The sequence below is a fragment of the Astatotilapia calliptera genome, chromosome 16, assembly GCF_964374335.1.
Source record: "Astatotilapia calliptera chromosome 16, fAstCal68.1, whole genome shotgun sequence".
Lineage (NCBI taxonomy): Eukaryota > Metazoa > Chordata > Actinopteri > Cichliformes > Cichlidae > Astatotilapia > Astatotilapia calliptera.
In genome coordinates this window covers 26,920,222-26,940,190 of record NC_137437.1, presented here as the reverse complement: position 1 = coordinate 26,940,190, position 19,969 = coordinate 26,920,222, and the positions used below count along the sequence as shown (strand labels likewise).

The 19,969-nt window shown below is 40.8% G+C and overlaps 2 protein-coding genes across 3 annotated transcripts in view; one reads left to right on the top strand and one right to left on the bottom strand.

Moving 5' to 3' along the window:
- The window catches only part of asic4a (acid-sensing (proton-gated) ion channel family member 4a), a 99,353-nt gene extending 91,755 nt beyond the window's left edge, over window positions 1-7,598 (top strand). Inside the window, exons 9-11 of one of the 2 annotated variants that reach the window (XR_013902371.1) lie at window positions 304-433; window positions 576-686; window positions 3,815-3,831. Coding sequence is in view for 1 of the 2 variants with exons in the window: in XM_026145884.2 (XP_026001669.1) it covers window positions 576-686; window positions 3,815-3,964 (261 nt within the window). In the remaining variant the exon portion in view is untranslated. Of the gene's footprint in view, window positions 1-303; window positions 434-575; window positions 687-3,814 lie in introns of both variants that reach the window. The other variant, XM_026145884.2, reaches the window with a different exon arrangement.
- Window positions 7,599-8,341: 743 nt separating this feature from the next.
- Window positions 8,342-18,592, bottom strand: chpfa (chondroitin polymerizing factor a). Its single transcript, XM_026145883.2, has 4 exons — window positions 17,960-18,592; window positions 13,999-14,563; window positions 12,267-12,449; window positions 8,342-12,110 (listed from the first exon to the last, which is right to left on the bottom strand). Exons 1-4 carry the CDS (start codon window positions 18,247-18,249, stop codon window positions 10,848-10,850), a joined length of 2,301 nt encoding a protein of 766 aa, XP_026001668.2. The 5' UTR covers window positions 18,250-18,592; the 3' UTR covers window positions 8,342-10,847.
- Window positions 18,593-19,969: the final 1,377 nt, after the last annotated feature.

The following is a 19,969-nucleotide window of genomic DNA, read 5'->3' as shown; positions in this document are numbered from 1 at the left end:
TCCGCACGTATCAGCCAATCACAATATGAAACCAGACCTGCGGTAGCTGCGGTATAATTAGCGATAATTAACAGTTATTGTCCCGCTGGTTTTCAGAAACCAACCAACAGTCACTATTTATAAAACACATTAGTGCTTCATTGTTGCCTCTAATTGTCATCCTTTTTTTTAATTTCCAAATGTAACCACTGAGCATGTCAGTATGTTCTTCTGAGACAAAATCACCTGAAATTTTAAGGAGAGGCCTTGCAGTGCAAATCTTATCACTTATTATGCATGTGAGAAGTTTTATTTGATTCCCAGGCAGGAGAAACTAATATCCGCTCAGGTCGGTGCTGAGGACATGGTACTAACGCTGATCATGAAATGAACTCCTGCCTCATCTGTATCCCCTTTAAGCTTCACACCCAGCTGCCTGCTGACTGCCAAACATGTATGAATAAAGCAAAATCAGAGGCAGGGATTGTAATGCAGACGTCATGTCAGATGAACCTTTCACACCGCTGCGTGTCTTGTCTCATTCCTTCATCTGTTCTCTTTCACCCTGCCTGCCGCTGTGGTCTCGGTGAAACCAGGTGATCAAGCACCGGCTACAGCGTCTGCTGAGGCCGCAGAAAGAGGAGAAGAAGAACAAGCAGCAGGCCAGCACTGTTGCAACAGTGGGTCTAGAGGAAATGAAAGCAAAGGTACAGCACATGGTGCAATGTAACAAATGATGCTTACAGTGGTTTCATGCCGAGTGTACAACTTCTCCTGCAGCACTGGAACTGCATTAGAAAACAACAAAAGAGTGCGTAAGGGAGAAGCAAATTAATATTTTTCCCCCCCCCAATCCTAAAACAATAAAGAGTGTAATGTTCCTAATTAGTCCTAACCACTGCGCAAAGCACATCCTCCCCCCAGAGTTCATATTAGCTCTTCCACAACTTTATTTGGAAGTTGCTCATTTCTGTGTGAACAATGGGCTTCTTATCCGACTATGACTGTCTTACGTCCACGCTGCATGCCATGACAAACTGTGTCAGACGTTGACTAATATCGTATTTTGTTGTTGAGGTCAGTGGTACAAGCGGTTGTGAAACGGTTATAAATACAAGCAAAAATGCCACCGCATTAAAATCCATTAACAACTTACAGAAAATGAATCAACGCTGGCCTGGTGGAGATATTAGACATCTTACATACAGCTCTGAAAGTACTTTAAATTGGAGCTATTGTGTTTTCCTTTGCTTTTTCTGTAATATTTATACTGTTACAGCAAGAGATGCCGATGTTAATCATGCACCAGTAATCCCTGTGATCCATAACCTTAGGCTTCAGTCGGCTCTTAACACCCAGTTCCTGACAGTTTTTACTCTGTAAAAGGATGATGGGGTATTGTCAGCACCCTGCCAGGCGGACAGGCGGTAGGGCTGCCTGGACTCCCAAGTTTGTGAATGTGATAACTCCAGAACGAGGCAACGTATGATTTTGATACCATACGTGCATCTACTATAAATCTCGGGCGAGTGCAAGTTTCAGTAACTTTGAAATTAAGATCAAGGTCAGAGATCAACTTTTCTGAAAATCAACCAGGATTTTCAAGTTTACACCATAGTAGCACTGGCAACCACCTGTACTTTTTTACCCTACTTTTAGAGCTTTATCACTTCAGTGAGAGGGGATATTCCTAATATGGTCATCTTGGGACACAGCTCTGGCTGTTCAAACCTCATGGTTGCGATGGGCAGCACGTAAGAAGAAAGTTGGGTTAAAGAGAAGGTGGCCTTTGAAGAAAGAAGAGGTAAAACAGCTTGTTTCAGGCTGCGGATGATGTGAATGACTGCATCAAGGCCCCAGTATAAAGTATAGCAAAAAAAATTATGGAGGTGGAAATGAGCATAATAAAACCCCCTTAACCTAAAGCTTTCCTTATGTGATGAGAAAGGCTAATCGCAGGACACAGAAAGCAAGTAAGGGTCAAGAAAATTGACCCAAAGCGGGAAGAAGTTCAAGGGCATTTTTGACAACTTGTAGGTTAACATCAGGCAGGTATGCTAGAGTGACTGACATGTGCAGCTAAAACAAAAAGACTAAGAAAAACTAAGAAGAATGAAACAAGAAGGTGGGTAAGCATGGCACCGTACATCAGACACAAGAGAATCTTATGATCTGACTAGCAGCAAGTATTTCCCAGGGATAAGGGGCTTTTCCTTTAAATCAAAATGACTTATACAGGGAGTGCAGAATTATTAGGCAAATGAGTATTTTGTCCACATCATCCTCTTCATGCATGTTGTCTTACTCCAAGCTGTATAGGCTCGAAAGCCTACTACCAATTAAGCATATTAGGTGATGTGCATCTCTGTAATGAGAAGGGGTGTGGTCTAATGACATCAACACCCTATATCAGGTGTGCATAATTATTAGGCAACTTCCTTTCCTTTGGCAAAATGGGTCAAAAGAAGGACTTGACAGGCTCAGAAAAGTCAAAAATAGTGAGATATCTTGCAGAGGGATGCAGCAGTCTCAAAATTGCAAAGCTTCTGAAGCGTGATCATCGAACAATCAAGCGTTTCATTCAAAATAGTCAACAGCGTCGCAAGAAGCGTGTGGAAAAACCAAGGCGCAAAATAACTGCCCATGAACTGAGAAAAGTCAAGCGTGCAGCTGCCAAGATGCCACTTGCCACCAGTTTGGCCATATTTCAGAGCTGCAACATCACTGGAGTGCCCAAAAGCACAAGGTGTGCAATACTCAGAGACATGGCCAAGGTAAGAAAGGCTGAAAGACGACCACCACTGAACAAGACACACAAGCTGAAACGTCAAGACTGGGCCAAGAAATATCTCAAGACTGATTTTTCTAAGGTGTTATGGACCGATGAAATGAGAGTGAGTCTTGATGGGCCCGTGGCTGGATTGGTAAAGGGCAGAGAGCTCCAGTCCGACTCAGACGCCAGCAAGGTGGAGGTGGAGTACTGGTTTGGGCTGGTATCATCAAAGATGAGGTTGTGGGGCCTTTTCAGGTTGAGGATGGAGTCAAGCTCAACTCCCAGTCCTACTGCCAGTTTCTGGAAGACACCTTCTTCAAGCAGTGGTACAGGAAGAAGTCTGCATCCTTCAAGAAAAACATGATTTTCATGCAGGACAATGCTCCATCACACGCGTCCAAGTACTCCACAGCGTGGCTGGCAAGAAAGGGTGTAAAAGAAGAAAAACTAATGACATGGCCTCCTTGTTCACCTGATCTGAACCCCATTGAGAACCTGTGGTCCATCATCAAATGTGAGATTTACAAGGAGGGAAAACAGTACACCTCTCTGAACAGTGTCTGGGAGGCTGTGGTTGCTGCTGCACGCAATGTTGATGGTGAACAGATCAAAACACTGACAGAATCCATGGATGGCAGGCTTTTGAGTGTCCTTGCAAAGAAAGGTGGCTATATTGGTCGCTGATTTGTTTTTGTTTTGTTTTTGAATGTCAGAAATGTATATTTGTGAATGTGGAGATGTTATATTGGTTTCACTGGTAAAAATAAATAATTGAAATGGGTATATATTTGTTTTTTGTTAAGTTGCCTAATAATTATGCACAGTAATAGTCACCTGCACACACAGATATCCCCCTAAAATAGCTAAAACTAAAAACAAACTAAAAACTACTTTCAAAAACATTCAGCTTTGATATTAATGAGTTTTTTGGGTTCATTGAGAACATGGTTGTTGTTCAATAATAAAATTATTCCTCAAAAATACAACTTGCCTAATAATTCTGCACTCCCTGTATTTAATGATAAATATACTTACTGACCCCCTTTGCTTTGTTTTCAACAGGAGCCCAATGACATGCCACGGAGTCACCCAGAGGGGGCCTATGCTAACACGATTCTCCCCAACCACCACGTCCCTCATCCTCACCCCCATCCTCATCCTCACCACCACCATGCCGGACACCATGGGGTGTTTGAGGACTTCGCTTGCTAAAGCCAACCATTGTTTCCTGTCTTGGTGACAACAGAAGATAAGAGCTGTCTGTGTTGAGACCAATAACAGACCCTTGGCATTTCCGTCACTCCTTTGCTGTCACCAGTGAAAAGCTACAGCCAAAGTCAAACACCAAACTTGTGCTGCTAACAAACCACTTGTACGTACAGTATGTAGGCACAAAACGGACACGGCTTTTTCTCCTTTCCTTTTTTTTTTTTTTTTGCTCTATCTCTCTCTCTGTCTCTGGATGGGATCCCACTCAACATCGCCCCGCTTCATGTTATGATTCAAGACACTTTGTGATTTCAGGACCAATTTTTTGGTACATGATCACTACGAGGGAACAAGAGGAGGACTGCATGTCACCTTGATCCAGTTTATATTCCAAAAAAAGAAAGAAATAAGAAAAAAAAATATTTATTTATTCAGCTAGCATCTCAGATTTTTTTTCCGTCTGTATCCTTCCATGTATGTCTCTTGAAACTGTTTCTCTTACTTCGAGGAGAACACAGTGTACCATATCAAGTCATCTACACAATATATTATGTAATTATTTAAAGAGATACTATTATATGTTCTATATTGTATACAAGATGACAATAATTCAGTAAGCATACCTTATTCACCATCCAAAGTATGAAGGGAGCTATTTAGGCTGAAATATATGACCTTGGCTTAGAAGATCTATCAGCATCTTTCCACATGATACACTTTGTCTGGTTTGTGGTTAAGGTGTTAGAGAGTAGCATTGTACCTGTACATAAAGTCCAACGTAAAAATGAGAAAGTTCTAAAGGTTCTGTTTCGATGGTTGTTGTTTATTTTTAGTTAATATATATCTTATGTACTATTAATTTTAGTTATTTATACATTTTAGAGACAATTTTTATAAGAAAATATAGCGATCACGATTGTAGCAATTACTGTACACTTACAATCTGCAGATACGTAGACTGCCAGACATCGATACTTTCGTCCAGGTAACAAGAACGGACTGAATGCATTGTGACTATTATATCCATCATTTCCTTTAAGATGTCTGAGACAACACAAACATGCTTTGCTTACGGATGAGGATCGGGTTATGTTTTCACATATGACATGGTTGCGCTTTAAGTATTCCTCCTATTCGACTCATTTCTGCCCACCATCCACTCTTCATCTTGGTTAGCATCCTTACTTAAAGCTGACATAAGCAATAAGAGAATTTTTTACACATTTTTTTTGCAAACTCATCTCCTTCAGAACTACTGTAAAAGTACAGCAGCTATTTACAGTGGGGACCCAGCGTGTGTGTGTGTTTGTTTATGTGTTTGCATGCGCACTTTAACATTTTGCACACATGACTGAGCACATTAGACTGACACAGCTCAGATGAGCTGATCCATGAAAAAAGGAGGGATTACAATCAAAAAGCTGGAAGAGTATTACTGCGGCGGGAAGGTTTTATCAGCTGAAGCCACCTCTGGAGATGCAGATGTGGCAGCAACGTAAACAGGTACTGTGGCAGAGCCGGATATATTCTTATTGGTTTATGTAAAAAAGGACAGAGGACAACACAAATTTTTAAGAGCACAAGTAAGCAAAGGGAAATATAAACTGATTCACGACTAGTCTCTTTTTTTCCACTGCAGGAACTTACCAGACTTCCCTTAGCCACCTAGAAATGCATATTTGATTTAAGGCTCTTTCTTGCACCATTCTTTTCAAATAAGAAACTGGAACTTACAACAGCATTGTCTATGTTTTATCGTATAACCTAAAGTAGATTATTGTTTATGATAGCAGAGATGGGATGGACAACCTTTGAAGCATTGCCGATATGGATTTTTGTTTCAGGGAACTAGTAGGACCAACTCAACCAGAATGGGGTCCTGTGCGGGGTCAGCCACATCATAGTCAGACGTTTCATCTGTTTGGCCGTGTGTCTGTGCTTTGTTTTTAATGGTTAAATAGGAGCTCGAGTGTGATTTTGAACAGAAATATCCAGTTCTTTCTTGAAATATTTGTAGTAGTAAGATGGCAGATGCTGCTCACACTTTTTTATCTTGTGACAAAGAAATCTGTGTTTCGTTTACTTTAGCAAATCCTAAAGGCTGGAATTTGCTTTTAGTTCATTATAATAAGAGAAGAAAACAACCGGGGGGATTAGATTGTTGTTTTGCTTAAGTTCCTGCAGTAGAGTAGTGGGGGCTGTACATGAGGTTACCCAGTAGCCGGTAAAGACTAGCTGTGAGCTCCTCATTATTTTCTTTTGCAAATTAATTGCATTCTGTTACACCCAAAAGAGAGAATTATTCAGGACTGATACAAGTTTTTGTATGCTTTGCTAGTACAAGCCTCTAAGAAATTTTAGAAAGGTCAGCGTATATGCTAATCCAGATCGGTGACATGGGACTGCATGTTTTATATCACAAGCACCTTTAATCTTGAGTGAGGTTTTTGCAGATGTGTGCTCTCAAGCTGTAGTTTGGACTTACACGTGTCAGAATAGGTATCACGCAATGCGCTGGTGCAGAGTGTGAACCAAATTCGTTCCTACACAGAAGGTGGCAGACACTCCAGTGTCTGAGAAATGCAAGAATACCTTACACGATACAGAATTTCATGTTAACAAATGACAACATCATTTTTCCCGTTAATTTGATAGGTGTATTCTGTTGCCGCAATATTACCATACATCACTTTGGCTCACAGTGAGATTCCAGTCTCCATCTGCCAAATCCCCTCCTCCTTTCAAGTAATCATGGGCTATACATGGCTGTTTAATATTCATAATCATGTGTCACTTTGACATTTTCAAAAGGTTCCCAATCTGAGTCTCTGATGGCATCCTGTACAGGCTATGCATAACAATCTTCTCCTCTGTCATCAATAATTGTAGCTATCCTCAGAGAAGTCACACAGGGGTTGGTGTGTTGAGATGAATACAGGGCTGCTTTATTACTGTAGAGTTTTATTTAAACGGAAAAGCCTAAAGTGGATGTGGAAAGGCTTTTTTAATCCTGAAGACAGTGTGTTTAGGTTCACTGCAAAACACAACTTCAGATAATTCTGCATTCGTCAAAAAACACAGATAACTTTACAGCAGCAGCAGCCTGTGTGAGGTGCCACATGACCACACGGTGGGCGGCAGGTCTGTGCTGTAGCAGACGGGACAACTTCCCTTCTTAACAACATGTAGCTCACATTCCTGGGATTCCTACTCCGAGCTCCCTTTACATAGGGGACCTACCTATGTTTTTAAAAGCTTAAACTACCAATCAGCCTGTATGTGCTTGCTGCATTACCCATAAAAATTAATGTAATCTCACTAGCCACAGATGTTAGGTTTTGAATATCTGCCATTTTCCTGCTCATTTTATTTTATTTTTTTCAGCTGAGGCCTCGGAGAAAAATATAAGTGCAGGGTGATGCAAGGAGCTGTCAGGAATTCAAAAGGAGAAATTTCATCCTATATCTGACAGAAATGGAAATGGACTATCCCTGCAGTGACAAGGAACGCTTACATTTTGTATATAAGTGTGATCTTGTGATTATTTCTTCTGTTAGAACACATTTTATAAATGTTAAATATGGTAAATACAATGAATATTAAAGTTTAGATAAAAACCAGTGCCTCTTAAATCCCATTTCACTGTATGCCGTCTTTTTATTCCCCTACAAACCACACCATTGAATAGCAATTCAGACTCTGGCCATTTTTATTTCCTTTTGAATGACCTTTAAGGTTGCATAAAGACATCTCGAAGGCTAGCTCCTACAAGATGAGAGCAGGATTATTGATAGAGATGGTAAAAAATGTGTTATTCTGCTTGTTAAAAGGTGAATTGTTTGGGGTTTTTTTTTGATGGTTTAATTTTTTTAATTTTTTTACTGCTTTCTGGAGGACTTAAAACAACCTTGTCCTCACACGACAGGAGAAAGTCCTGGGATTGAACATAAAATAAAGTACAAAATAATGGCTTACAATTAACTCACAGCTGCTCTGTAGTTATGCGGTTTTACAGCATGCCTCGGGGCAGTACATATAGACCCTTGAAATAACTAAAGCTGTAATTAAGGTTGCGCCGTTTTCCCTGTTTTTACCCAACCCAGACATCAGGAATACCCAAGTTCTAACGTGGGCAGCAATATTGCTGAGAAAATGTTGCTTATTTCTGTGAGATTAAAACAGTCTTCTTCGTATTAGAAATGTGATTTCTACACGTTCAATCCTCTGCTTGTAGCGACCAGTAGCCATTACTGGTCTGGGACCTGCGCTGCTGACAGCATACGCATTCTTCTGCTGACACCTAAAGGACAAAAAGGATTCTGTTCCTGCATTGCCAACCATGTTATATCACAGCAATCCAGACAACAAAAGGACAAAATGTCATATTTAAACATCCTTTATTTAAAAAAAACAAAAACAAATAAAATTACAATTCACAGCTTATTGGTAATTACAGCACACATTTGGATGTGATGAACTTTAAATTGAAAAGTATTGCTTTGGTTTTACAAGTACCCACGTGCACTGAACACTAAACCAACAGGTTCAATCAGCAATGGAAAATTTTAAAGAAAAAAAATGTTTTATTTTAAATAATTTGCTTGATCCAAAGTGAATTTTGTTTCTGTTTGAAAGCAAAAGGACAAAGCAGATACTTGATTCCGTCACAAAATAATACAATAGAAACTGGAGTGTAAATAAAGCTTAAAAAAAAAAAAAAGTTTAAAAATAGAGTGTCTATAAAATATTTATAGATGCACAGAAAATGTCATGGAAGCCTCTGTTAGCGCTGAAGTGTTTAGAAGATGCATAATTTAGGAGATATGACAGATTGAATAAATTATGGACAAAATACTTAAGAGACTGCGCTCGGCGATGACGGATGTGATAATTAATCTGCCCGCTCCTTTAATTCGCGTCTGCAGAAGGCAAAGACGACGCAGATCACCACAATAACTTCATATTGTAATCTCAGCACTTTCAGCAATCTTTCACAGATTATATTTTCAATTATGCACATTATTAGCATCGTACTCTTCAAAGGATTGAGACAAACATTCATACAAGCTGGTGCACCGTAATGGTAAAAAGAAAGACTCATCTTGAAAAAAGACGCGTCAAGGAAAAATAAAATGTTCACATGGCAGACAATACAGAAAACACCTTTCAGGACCACCAAAGTGGATGTAGTGTTTCCAACATATACATCAAATCCAATTACAGTTAAATAACAGGACTTGCCTTGATTTTATGTATTTCCAAGTAAACCGGATGATGAAAAGTGTCTAGTGTCAGAGAAAATACATTAAAAGGTCTTGTCATAAGAAATTACAGTGTATTTACTTCGTATCAAACAGAAAGAATGAGTCACGTACAGTATTTTTGATATACACACTGCTTTCGAATGAAAAGTCCTCCATCAGACATATTCAGCTGTGTTATCTGTAATATTGCACATTATAATATACTCAATGACATTATGGTGTCCAGTACCGCTACCTCCACCAGAAAAGACCCCCATTGGGCAGCGTTACAACTGGGAGAAAGCAGCCATTTGTGTAACTGAGCACACCGCATGGGAGGACAATGATGCCAACCAGTGACTTACAATATCTTAACAACACAGTTGAAATTCTTTAAAAAAAAGCAAAACAAAAACAGTTTCTTTTGGAGTTCTCAGACTGCCTACACCTGGTGAAATGTCTTCATACATTCTTTATTTCAGCTGTTACTAAACTAATTCAATTCTAATTTAAAAAGTACCGTACATTTCAAAAGGGACTCTTGAAAAATCTGAGCAATCGCTACAAGCATTTAATAATGAGCCCTCGCCCTCATCTACTGCCTCATGCAAGCAAGTTTTCTTGGAAAACTTACAAGTAGACAACCTCTGAATAACTTAAAAACACAATGCTGGCCTACATAAAAATAAAGGTTTGTATCTATTATATAAAAGTTCCAGCAGCAATTTCTCAGAAGCTCCATTCCCTGCTTTGAGGCACATGTGCAGCCTGTGGATAGCTGGTGGTCTGACATTTCTGCGATAACCACCGCTGTATCAGGCTTCATGCACAGTGAAAGGTAACACCTCCCATTTATCCAAAGCGTTATTGATTTTATTCATAAATCTAAAAAAATATATAGATGTACAATACCTCGTGGAGTCATTTTTGTCAAGGCACATATGCAAATATGCACTTTTGATATTTACTGATTTGAGTATTTACCAAAGTGCAACACTTCAGTGCCCCCTTGTGAAGGGACACATAGGTTACCAGTAAAAAAAAAAAAAAAAAAAAAAAAAAATAGACAGCTCTGCTTTAAAATACCTTTGATATCGACATTAAATTAAAGGACATTCCCACTGAAAAAGCAACAACATACTAAAAGTTTTTGCAACTTGTTTTGGTTCGTTTAGTTGAGCAGCTGCAGCCAGTACATCAGCTCAATCATGCCTGTTGTATTCAAAATAGTCAAAAGCACAAGCATTACATCCAAGTGTTGCGAACCAAAATCAAGGTTATAAATCCCACTGAATGCATTGGACGTCTGAATCATAACAATCAAGTCAATACTGCAAAGTTTCTGCCCTCTAGTGGTCAAAGCCTGCTTGACGCAATCATTAAAACTATGTGAAAAGGTTTTATTGGATATATATAAGTGCAGTACACTCCCAAACTGCCCTTAATGCACACAGGAAGACAGAGACAATCACTTGTGTTACCTGACTTGGTGACTAAAAGTCACCTACACCCCTAAGCAGGAGTTGTACTTGGTAAAAAGTTTAAGCGATGGGTGGTGGCACAACGGTTGCCCTCTTCACCCTAAATTCAAGCCTCGAGACTTTTTTAGCGAACGTGCAGGAGCACAGGTTTCACTGCTATTTTTAAGTGCTGTTTCCGTGCTCTTGCTCAAAAAGCAGCATGGCAAGTTGGGAGCGAGAACCGATGCTCTCCAAGTTGCTCTGAACACATCTGTGATAGATGTCCTCACTGAGTCTTGGGTTGCAGACTTCATAAAGGTATTGCTGGCGTAACGCTGGCTCTATTGCCCTGAATACGTGCAGACCTGAATACTTTACGAACATTTCGTAGATATCCATGTTCTCTAGAATCTCCTCGTTTTCTTGGACGTCCGCCACCATCCGACTGCGCGTCGTCATGTAGTCCGAGTTGTAGAAGCACGTTTCATCAAACGACCTGCGGTCAAAAAGGCCCGCGTCCTTGACCAGATCAAGTGTGTCTGGATGTGGCTGGTTGTGATAAGCCACGTCGGGGTTGTACTCCTGAAAATGAATGGGGAAGAATACTTGCCAATTGTTAATGGCATTCATGCGACAGCGATTCAGAAACTCCGAATTGATGTTTGTGTTGACTTCAGCCAGGAAGAAGAGCGTGTCGACGGGGTGCTTCTTTGAGATGATGTCCATGAATTTGATCTGGGATGGCGTTTCCGTCTTAACACTGATCCACGGGATTTTAACTGCAGGGTATTTGCGTTCATAAACGGTTATCTGAGACTTCACGCTGGCAAATATATCATTCTGGCTAACTTGTTGGGCCTCCACTGGGTCATAAATAAACAAGAAGGTTAGGATTGCATTTTCGCTGGTCTCAAAGGCATTCGAGGCAAAGACTTCAAGAAAGTGATCGACGTAGCTCCGGTCCTGCAGAGTAAGCGGTATAATAATGTGGACCCTTGTAGCTTCAGTGACATATGGCATGGGAATGATCTCTATCTGGCTCAAAGGTCGCACCAGATGAACCCTCTTTGTGATGGAGCGGCTGTGACCTTTCTGATTAACAGCCTCCAGCTGAAGGTCTAAGGTGTACTCCATCCCCCTAATGGGGTCAAAGCGTCTGTAGCCATTAATCAGTTGCTGCTTCTTTAAGTGTATAATGGGCATGTACTTCTTGTTCAGCTCTCCTATGGCGGTGTCAATGACATCCGCCACGTCCATGCGGTCAATGCCGCGCAACTCGCACTTGGGTGAGCCATCAATGCACGAATAAATCTCCTCCTCTGTGAAGTATTCCCATTTCAGAACTTCAAACCGAGACTTTGGTTCAAAAGGAGGATTGATCCCCACTGGCCACTGGGCGCTTCGATTCCCCTCAAAAGCAACAACACTCACATTCTTTATTTCTGCCTGTGGAAACACAATAAGTGTTAAAATAGACACATTTAACCCAGCTCGTACTACACTGAAATTGTGGTATTTTTGTGCCAACAATGGAGGCGAGCAGGCAGGTTTTTATTTGTGACTGATCCATGGGTGATTTGCGACACTTGAAAATCAGCTTACCTGCAGCTTAGCAATCTCATCATAAGTCTTCTGGAGTTCAATCTCAGTGAAGAATCTGTGCAGGCGGTACATCTGCTCCGGGTCAGACACTGGATGGACGGTCAGGGCTTTCTTAAACTCTTCACTCTGTTCTTTGCTTGGATCAGAGTTTTTTGCCAACTCATAATGCTGGTAGTGAAGTCCCTGAAAGGAATCACACAGGTCCTTTCATGAGGTGCGACGACACAAACACGCCTATTGTTATTCCAAGCTGTCAGCTGTTATGCAGCGCTGCTTTCATTCAAACAAACATTACATGCCATCCAGGCAGCATCTTGTGCTCGTCTCTGCTGCAAGGCTGACCATAATTGCACAGTGAACTGTAGACAGATTCTTTTTTTTTTTTTCGTTTAAATAAAACAAGACGGTTTATAACTGGAGATTTTTACAGTTAGACTTTTGGTCATTTTTAGGGATGTGTTTATTTTGGGCACTCTTAACGGTGTCTCTCACTTTAGTAACAGGCTTGAAGGAGGAGAAAAAAAAAAGGAGGAAACTAACAGAAGTGACTGACACAGGCGGCAGAATCCCACTTACAGACATGGTCACTTAAGCTGAAAACAAAGTAACCACCTAAGGAGCTTGAGTGATTAAAAAAAGTGAACCCAATCTGATCAAGCTATTAAAAGAACAAAGAACAGAGACAATGCTTAACTGAGCAGTGAAGCAATTCTGTTGGAAATGTTTGCCAACTTACACCCTGTAGCTGAAGACTTAGTGAAGCCTAATTGTCACCAGTGTTCTCTTTCTTAGCAGAAAAAAAAATGCCTGGGTCTGTGTTCAAGCTATTTTCTTTAGCCATTTGAGGCCTTTTAGCTTGCCTCTGTTTCTCCCCTTATCTTGGGGGTGTGGGAGTGTGAGGGGACTCTGGTGGAGCTATTCTGGCTCAGGGCACTTAAGATAGCCAAGTTATTCACTCTCAGCTATGGTACAAGATGGTTTCCTGCTTTGGGGGAAGGCCAAGTAAGGGTAAATAGAAGCTAAAAAGATTTTTACATGTATGGAAAATAATACAAACAAAACCAAAACTTTAGTATGGGTGAAGCAGACTTCCTGAATGACACAACCAATCGCCTAAAGGGTGGTCAGACAGAGCTTGTTTGACCTTAAATGTTAATGACATTACAGGCGCAGAGCATGTTGACCCACAGGGGATTTTCACGCCATTGAATCTAAGCTGAACTGTGAGCTGTGCTTTCTTTGCCTGTTTGCTTATTCCACAGTGCTGCTGGAGATGCAAAAAATGCAAGGCTAAAGGGTATTAGCAAACCACTCTGTAACACAAATACCATCTCTGTACTTGCATGGTAATTACAGTTTTATATAGCTAGCTGTCCATCAGCTTTAAGTGCTTTCCCAGAGGCAAAGCATGATTTGTACTGTGAGGGCTAAACTAAAAAAAACTAAAAAGTTTTTTAAAATAACTGCTATGACCTATCACATGGCTGTTCTGAATGAAAGACTTTGTGCAAGTCTTCTTTATGGTTTGATACACAAATAAATGCACTATTAAAAAGGTGTTTGGTCTTTCAAAGACTGTATAAAAGTTTCTGTGTCCCAAACGTAGATTTAAGTGCTTTAAACCTGCATTACTTCGGAAAGCCAGCAGACAGCGACTTTTCTGGCTGTCAGTATGTCCTATTGCATAGAAGTCTATAGGGTCATAGGATTCTAAATCCACTTCTCAACCTACCTCATATTCGCCAACGCAGTTTATGCTGGTGTAATCAATGATGCATCGTCCAAGCCACTCATCAGGCCGGGCGCTCAGGATGTCGTTCCTACAATTTTCCAGGAAGGGCTGGAGTCGTAGCAGCAAGCTACGTGACAGCAGGTACCCAAACCCTCCATAGCAGTACCTCCCTTCCATCGCCCCACCTATGAACTCCTCAGGCCTGCCCATGTAAAGTTCTCGATCCATACTCAAGTGCTCCACCAGTGCTTTGATCCGGTCGGCTTCAGTGTAGGCGTCATCTTGGACAAAGTAGAACCAGTCGTATTCATTGATGTAATGGTCGAAAATGTATTTGATGGTCTGGAACATGTTCCATATCAGCCTCTCGTCTCCATGAGAAACCACAAACATGCCGTGAGGGATTTTGCGGCTGCGCGAACCAGTAAAGAAGATCACAGCGTCCAGATGATGGCTGATGGTTCGATTCACAGCTACACCTAAGGTGTTAATGGTGTTTTTGGAGGTCATGACCCCGACGAACAGACGCTCCCGCATCCCCAACTCCGTGCTGATGTACTTGGCCCTGAAAGAGATGTCAAACGGTGACTGAGTCGATGCTGCTTTGAATGAAAACTGCCAACAAAAGAACTAATGATCTAAATAGATCTTATATCATAATATATTATTTCGCATATGTAAAGTACTGTGTAATGACTCTTTGGGAATCACCTTGTTGTTCTTTTTAAATAAATTTAACTAAACAAATTTGGTGTCTAAAGATATAATTTAAAATTGGTTATGCGCCAAGTTGTCTGTTATGTGCAGGCACAAGACTGGTTTTGGTGTCTTTTATTCTTGAATGAATGAATGAATGAATGCCATAGGTCAGTGTCAAGTGGCTTAACAAACAAAAATAACATTGCTCTGAAAAATGCTCAAGTACGAAGATCAGATTAACTGCTCGTTAATTCACATTCAATGTTCAAATGAAACATTTAAAAGACCTTCAGAACGCCTTTAGAACTATTGCTCAAAATCAGTTAAAAAAAATGTCAAGAATGTCAGACTCCTTTGAAGTAAAGCAAACTATTGAGGTGTGGCTCAAAAACTGTTGTAGAGTCTTGTAATTTATTGTTCAGCTCATTAAACATCTAGAAATTATTAAATCATTAGAGAAAACAAGGACTAAACAGACATGATGTAGTGACCTATAGTGGTGGATTGTAAGTCTCAAAAGAGAATCACACTGGACTGCCTGATGACTTTACAGCATTTCTGACTAATTTTTTTTTTCCTTCCCCTTTCAAATCTGCAAGAAGATCCTCTAAACATCAGTGTCCAGTCAGGCTTTCGCAATATTTCCATCTTAACAGAAAACACCAAAACAGAGTTTGTTGATTAGATGATTTAAATATCTTGACACACAAGTAACAACTAATGTTCTTCGGAAAAGTAAACATGTAAGAACTTGCATTGTGTTTCATCATTTACCACAACGCCAAACTGATTTTCATTTCCTTGTTATGCTCCACATAGCATTAATAATGGCCTGTTGTTAGAGCTGCAACTGTTGGTCAATAGATCACTCAAGACAGTGGAACAAATTTTAAACAACATTTTTCCCCCAAGAGAATTTGCAGCTGTTCTCTTCACATGTGTGGTCCCACATTAAATATTTGCATTTTGAACTCTCGGTTGGACAAAGAGTATATGTGAGAACATCTACATGAGCTCTGGATATCGGTGACCTGGGCCTGTACCGTGAAGCGAGTTCAAAATCCCCAGCGTATCTTTCTGTTATCTGGACTAATTTAACATAACACTGGTGATTGAGATAAGCAGTCACACAAAGCTGGTTATCAACTCACTAAGTTAACCCAGAGTTTCCTAATCTAGATATCAGCGTGTTCACATGAAAAAGGGGTTTTTGGCAACATCTGACCTGTCACACTGATTATTTTACTGGAAGCTGATTTCGCAAAGAAAGAGTAAACTATGATATTAGGAAAATATGAATAGCTTACACAGATATAACGGAATGAACAGCTGCTGCAGTGTGAGAGGAAAAGGACCGTGCAGTAGTTTAGTGTTATAAGTGATACATGATTTCATTAAATGTTTTGGTCCGTGAGACTGGAAGAGACCTACTATATTAACAAAGTTAAGCCTGTTTAAAGACAGAAAGAAAAGCTTGCAACAATACAAGTTGTGTGAGTTAACAGACTATATCATTAAGGATGAGGTATAAACGAGTATTCCATTAAATGAATGTTTAAATTTGCATAGGACAGTTTTGGTTTTTATTCTTTCAGCTCCAGCTTGATGATGGATAACAGTAAAGAATTGATACAAAGAACTGATTTAAAATGTAGGTTTTGTCTAAATGCAATTGATAGAGAGCGCACAAGTACAAACAGGTTTCCCGATTTTGGTATTCATGTTTGCAGAACAACAAAACTGTTGTAAAATCGTTTGCACCCAACAGAGAAAACATGGCAAGGACAACTGAACCTAGAAGTTTTCTTACTGACTCTTCGGGAAAACAAAGTCAAACTGGAGCCATTAAAAACAAACTTTATAACTTTATACCCTCCTGTTATCAAGGTTAGATATCTTCCAAGAAGGCTGGCGCTATTTTCAGAAAACCTGATTGGTCAGGAGGTGGCGACTTTGTACTTGCTGATCTTTAATGTGCAAGGTTCACAGCTTAAGTTACCATAGCAATGAACCTTGGTAAAAAGTGAACCACCTTAATAGTACAGACCAACCTGGGTTAACACCAAAGTTACCTTGATAAGTCAAAATCCTGCTTGGTAGTACAGTCCTCAGGAGTCTCACACCCTACTCTACATTATAAGACAGTGGTTCACATCTTAATTGGCTCAAGTTTACAAAAGTTAGGATGCAACTGAAAACTGAGGATTACCAGACGGAACAGAGTCTGTAATAACAATGGCTATAAAAGACAGTATCAACCTGATCTGGGAAAGCCTACTTCCTTTAGCCCCACATTTAGCTTCATTGGGATTAGGGTTAGGCATAATTCATAAGAACAATTATAAGATGCACCACCCTTTACTGAACAAACCAACGTTTGGCATAAGCTGCCTCTGAAACCTCGGCAATTGCACGTTTTCATCTGTAGCCTCAGCAGAACTTCTTTACGAGGAAAGACCCTTTCTTGGAATTGAACTGAAATTCAGCCACTGTGGGTGCAGAGGCCAGCACTTAAATAAGGTCTTTACTCAGAGAGGGGGAAAAAAATGCAAGTTTGGAGGCATACTGTAGCACAGAAAAAAAAACTAGCTCTACTCTGGCCAGGGTTACACTGGAAAACAGCAGAGGAAGTGGTGCAGACTTCACGTTGTTAGAAGGAAACAGGCTCTGAATCAGCTGTGGCTACCACTGGCTGTCTTATTAGCTTCAATGATGAGGATACTCAATTATAATCGTATAGCTACATGAGAATTAGTGACTGAATGTGTAAAAAAAAAAAAAAAAAAGTCTTTGAATGCAATTTTCTCAGCTCCCTCACTAATTAACACTCTTTGCAAACTCCTGTAATCACATTTCTCCATTGAAGTAACTGTTAAACCTGCAATTTCAGCAGCTTTTCTGCCTCTTAATCATGTTTGGTGCGCATCTACAGATGTGCACGTCTCTTGTGAGGCATCTTGTCCTCACTTTACTTGAGCCTGTAAACTTGCGCCAACCAAACCTAGATCTTTGTCTCCACTTATGGGACACAGGGACAATGGTGTGCACAGAAAGTAGGACACCTGGCCACGTTACCCGCGCAGGCGTTATGATGTGAAGTCACACAATGAGTGATTTCAACATCATCATAATCATGACCATCAGAGACCAGTCATCATTAGAGGGGATGATCTACACAGCGGCCTGCTGTGCTGTAGTGTATAGCAACGTGCTGTTCAGGCTGTGCTCTCCCAGTCAAAGTGAACCAACAAACACAAGTTACCTGAAAACTTTCTTTGGGGCGCTCGGCTGGATCTGTTTGTACGGGACTATTCTTGGTTGAAAATCCTCTTCGGACGTCACATCGTTGACAGCAGAAATAGAGTTGGGCTTTCGGGCTCCTTTGAGCAGTCCATCCTTACCTAAAGACACAGCCTCCCCTTCCTTACTGTCCGGAGAACACGCGTCTTCCGACCAGCTCACGCTCAGTAAACTCAGCGTGAAGCCTAAAGAAATACCGATCACCACCGGGCCGAGCGACCGCAGCACAGAAATTAACAACGAAAATCTCATCTTGAGCGTCGGATCTCTCTGTCCGGCAGTCCCGCTTCGGTCGCTTTCAAGGCGTCCAAACAGGCCTCTGGACTGGGACAGCTCGACTCTTCATCGAAGTGGAGCATCCAGAGACAACTTGAGGAAAAGATGCAGCTTCTTCCTTTAATTTTACGCAGGACTCTTACGTGTCAGTCTAGCTCATGCTTGGCTCCGCCCCCTCCTGCTTGGCGTGTCACAGGCGGGACTACTTGCACATTTATGTGTGTGTGTGCGTGCTGAGCGGGGCGGAGGGATATTGGCCAATCGTATTTATCGATTCGTGTTTTGGGACACGGATTTACCCCGCTTGTTTTAGTGTCTCTGAACACAATTTTAATCTCCGTGCCCATGAGCGCCTAATAGATATTTTCCACTTCAAAATAATGACACCCACTCCTGATATCCGATTACGAGTTCGCCTTGGGAAGGTGGGAACGACGCCTCCTCCTTAGCTACATGTTAAACACCAAAGAAACTAAATTAAATTAAAGTTTAGGATTAAAGCTATTTTTATTTTTAAGAACTGGGTATCCTTTTAGTGGTTGCCAGGGTGACCCTTCTCCAGGTAAAGACTCTAGATAACCTGCTACAGGGGCTGCAGACAGGAAACATGCTGAAATAGGGCCATTTGTGTTCAGGTGCACGTACAGATTTTCTTTGGGGGGGGGGGGGGGGGTCTAGATCACCTTTCATGGCCTTGGACATCCAGCATGACACGATGAGTTACGACTGACGACAGGTATAAGACGCAGGTGAGGGAGAGCTGAAACACAGCCAAAGGTCCTGTCTACCTGGACCAGGTGATGGCCTCTTTTCACAAGCTCAAATTAAAGAACTTCAGCAGCTGCTGTCATCGTTTCACTGCCCCCCTCCCTTCCCTTCCTTTTTCAAATTCAGCTTACACCGAAGTAACAAACAGGTAACCTTAATAGCTGAAATTAAGGGCATAAGAATGAGAAAACAATGATTGTTTTTATTTTATTCAATCTAATTAATGATTAGATATTATTACAATAAAGAACAGTTAACCTTGCTGTGTTAATAGATAACAGTTTTGCAGTTTTCTGACCTTTTTACTTTTACAGCATACCTTTGCTAATTCATATAGTGTTCCAATTTTCTGAAGTAAATTGAAACTGCCGTAAGTATTTGTGGCACAAATCCTGGAAAGATTCCTCTGAGATTTTGGTGCATATTGACACGATAACATCAGCTGCACGATGATGCCAATCTTTACCACATTCCAGTGCTGCTCTGCTGGATTGTGATCTGGTGACTGTGGAGGCCATTTGAGCACAGCAAAACTCACTGTCATGTTCAAGAAACCAGCGTGAGCTTTCCCCTTCTGGATGGCAATGCTCAGTTGGTGATACTGGGTGGAAAGTGTGCCAAAATATATATTAATTATTATTATTAATGTTAATAAAAACAACATGGTTGTTTCAGGTTGTTTACGCCGAGTTCCTACCTAACTATCTGAATGCTTTAGCAGAAATCAAGACTCATCAAATAAACAAACAACATGTTTCCAGTCTTATTTTGTCCAATTTTGTTGAAACCGTGTGAACTGTAGCTTCACTTTCCTGTTCTTATCAGACAGGAGTGTCACCCGGTGTGGTTTTCTGCTGCTGGAGCCCATCTGCTTCAAGGTTTGACCTGTTATAGTTTCAGAGATGAGTGATTATTCACGTTGCTGTTG

Coding starts and splice junctions, on each gene's coding strand:
- chpfa (XM_026145883.2), bottom strand. CDS start 18,249: ATGAGATTTTCGTTGTTAATTTCTGTGCTGCGGTCGCTCGGCCCGGTG. Junction 12,450..13,998: donor ACTGCGTTGGCGAATATGAG/GTAGGTTGAGAA, acceptor GATTCCTTTCAG/GGACTTCACTACCAGCATTA. Junction 12,111..12,266: donor ATGAGATTGCTAAGCTGCAG/GTAAGCTGATTT, acceptor GTGTTTCCACAG/GCAGAAATAAAGAATGTGAG.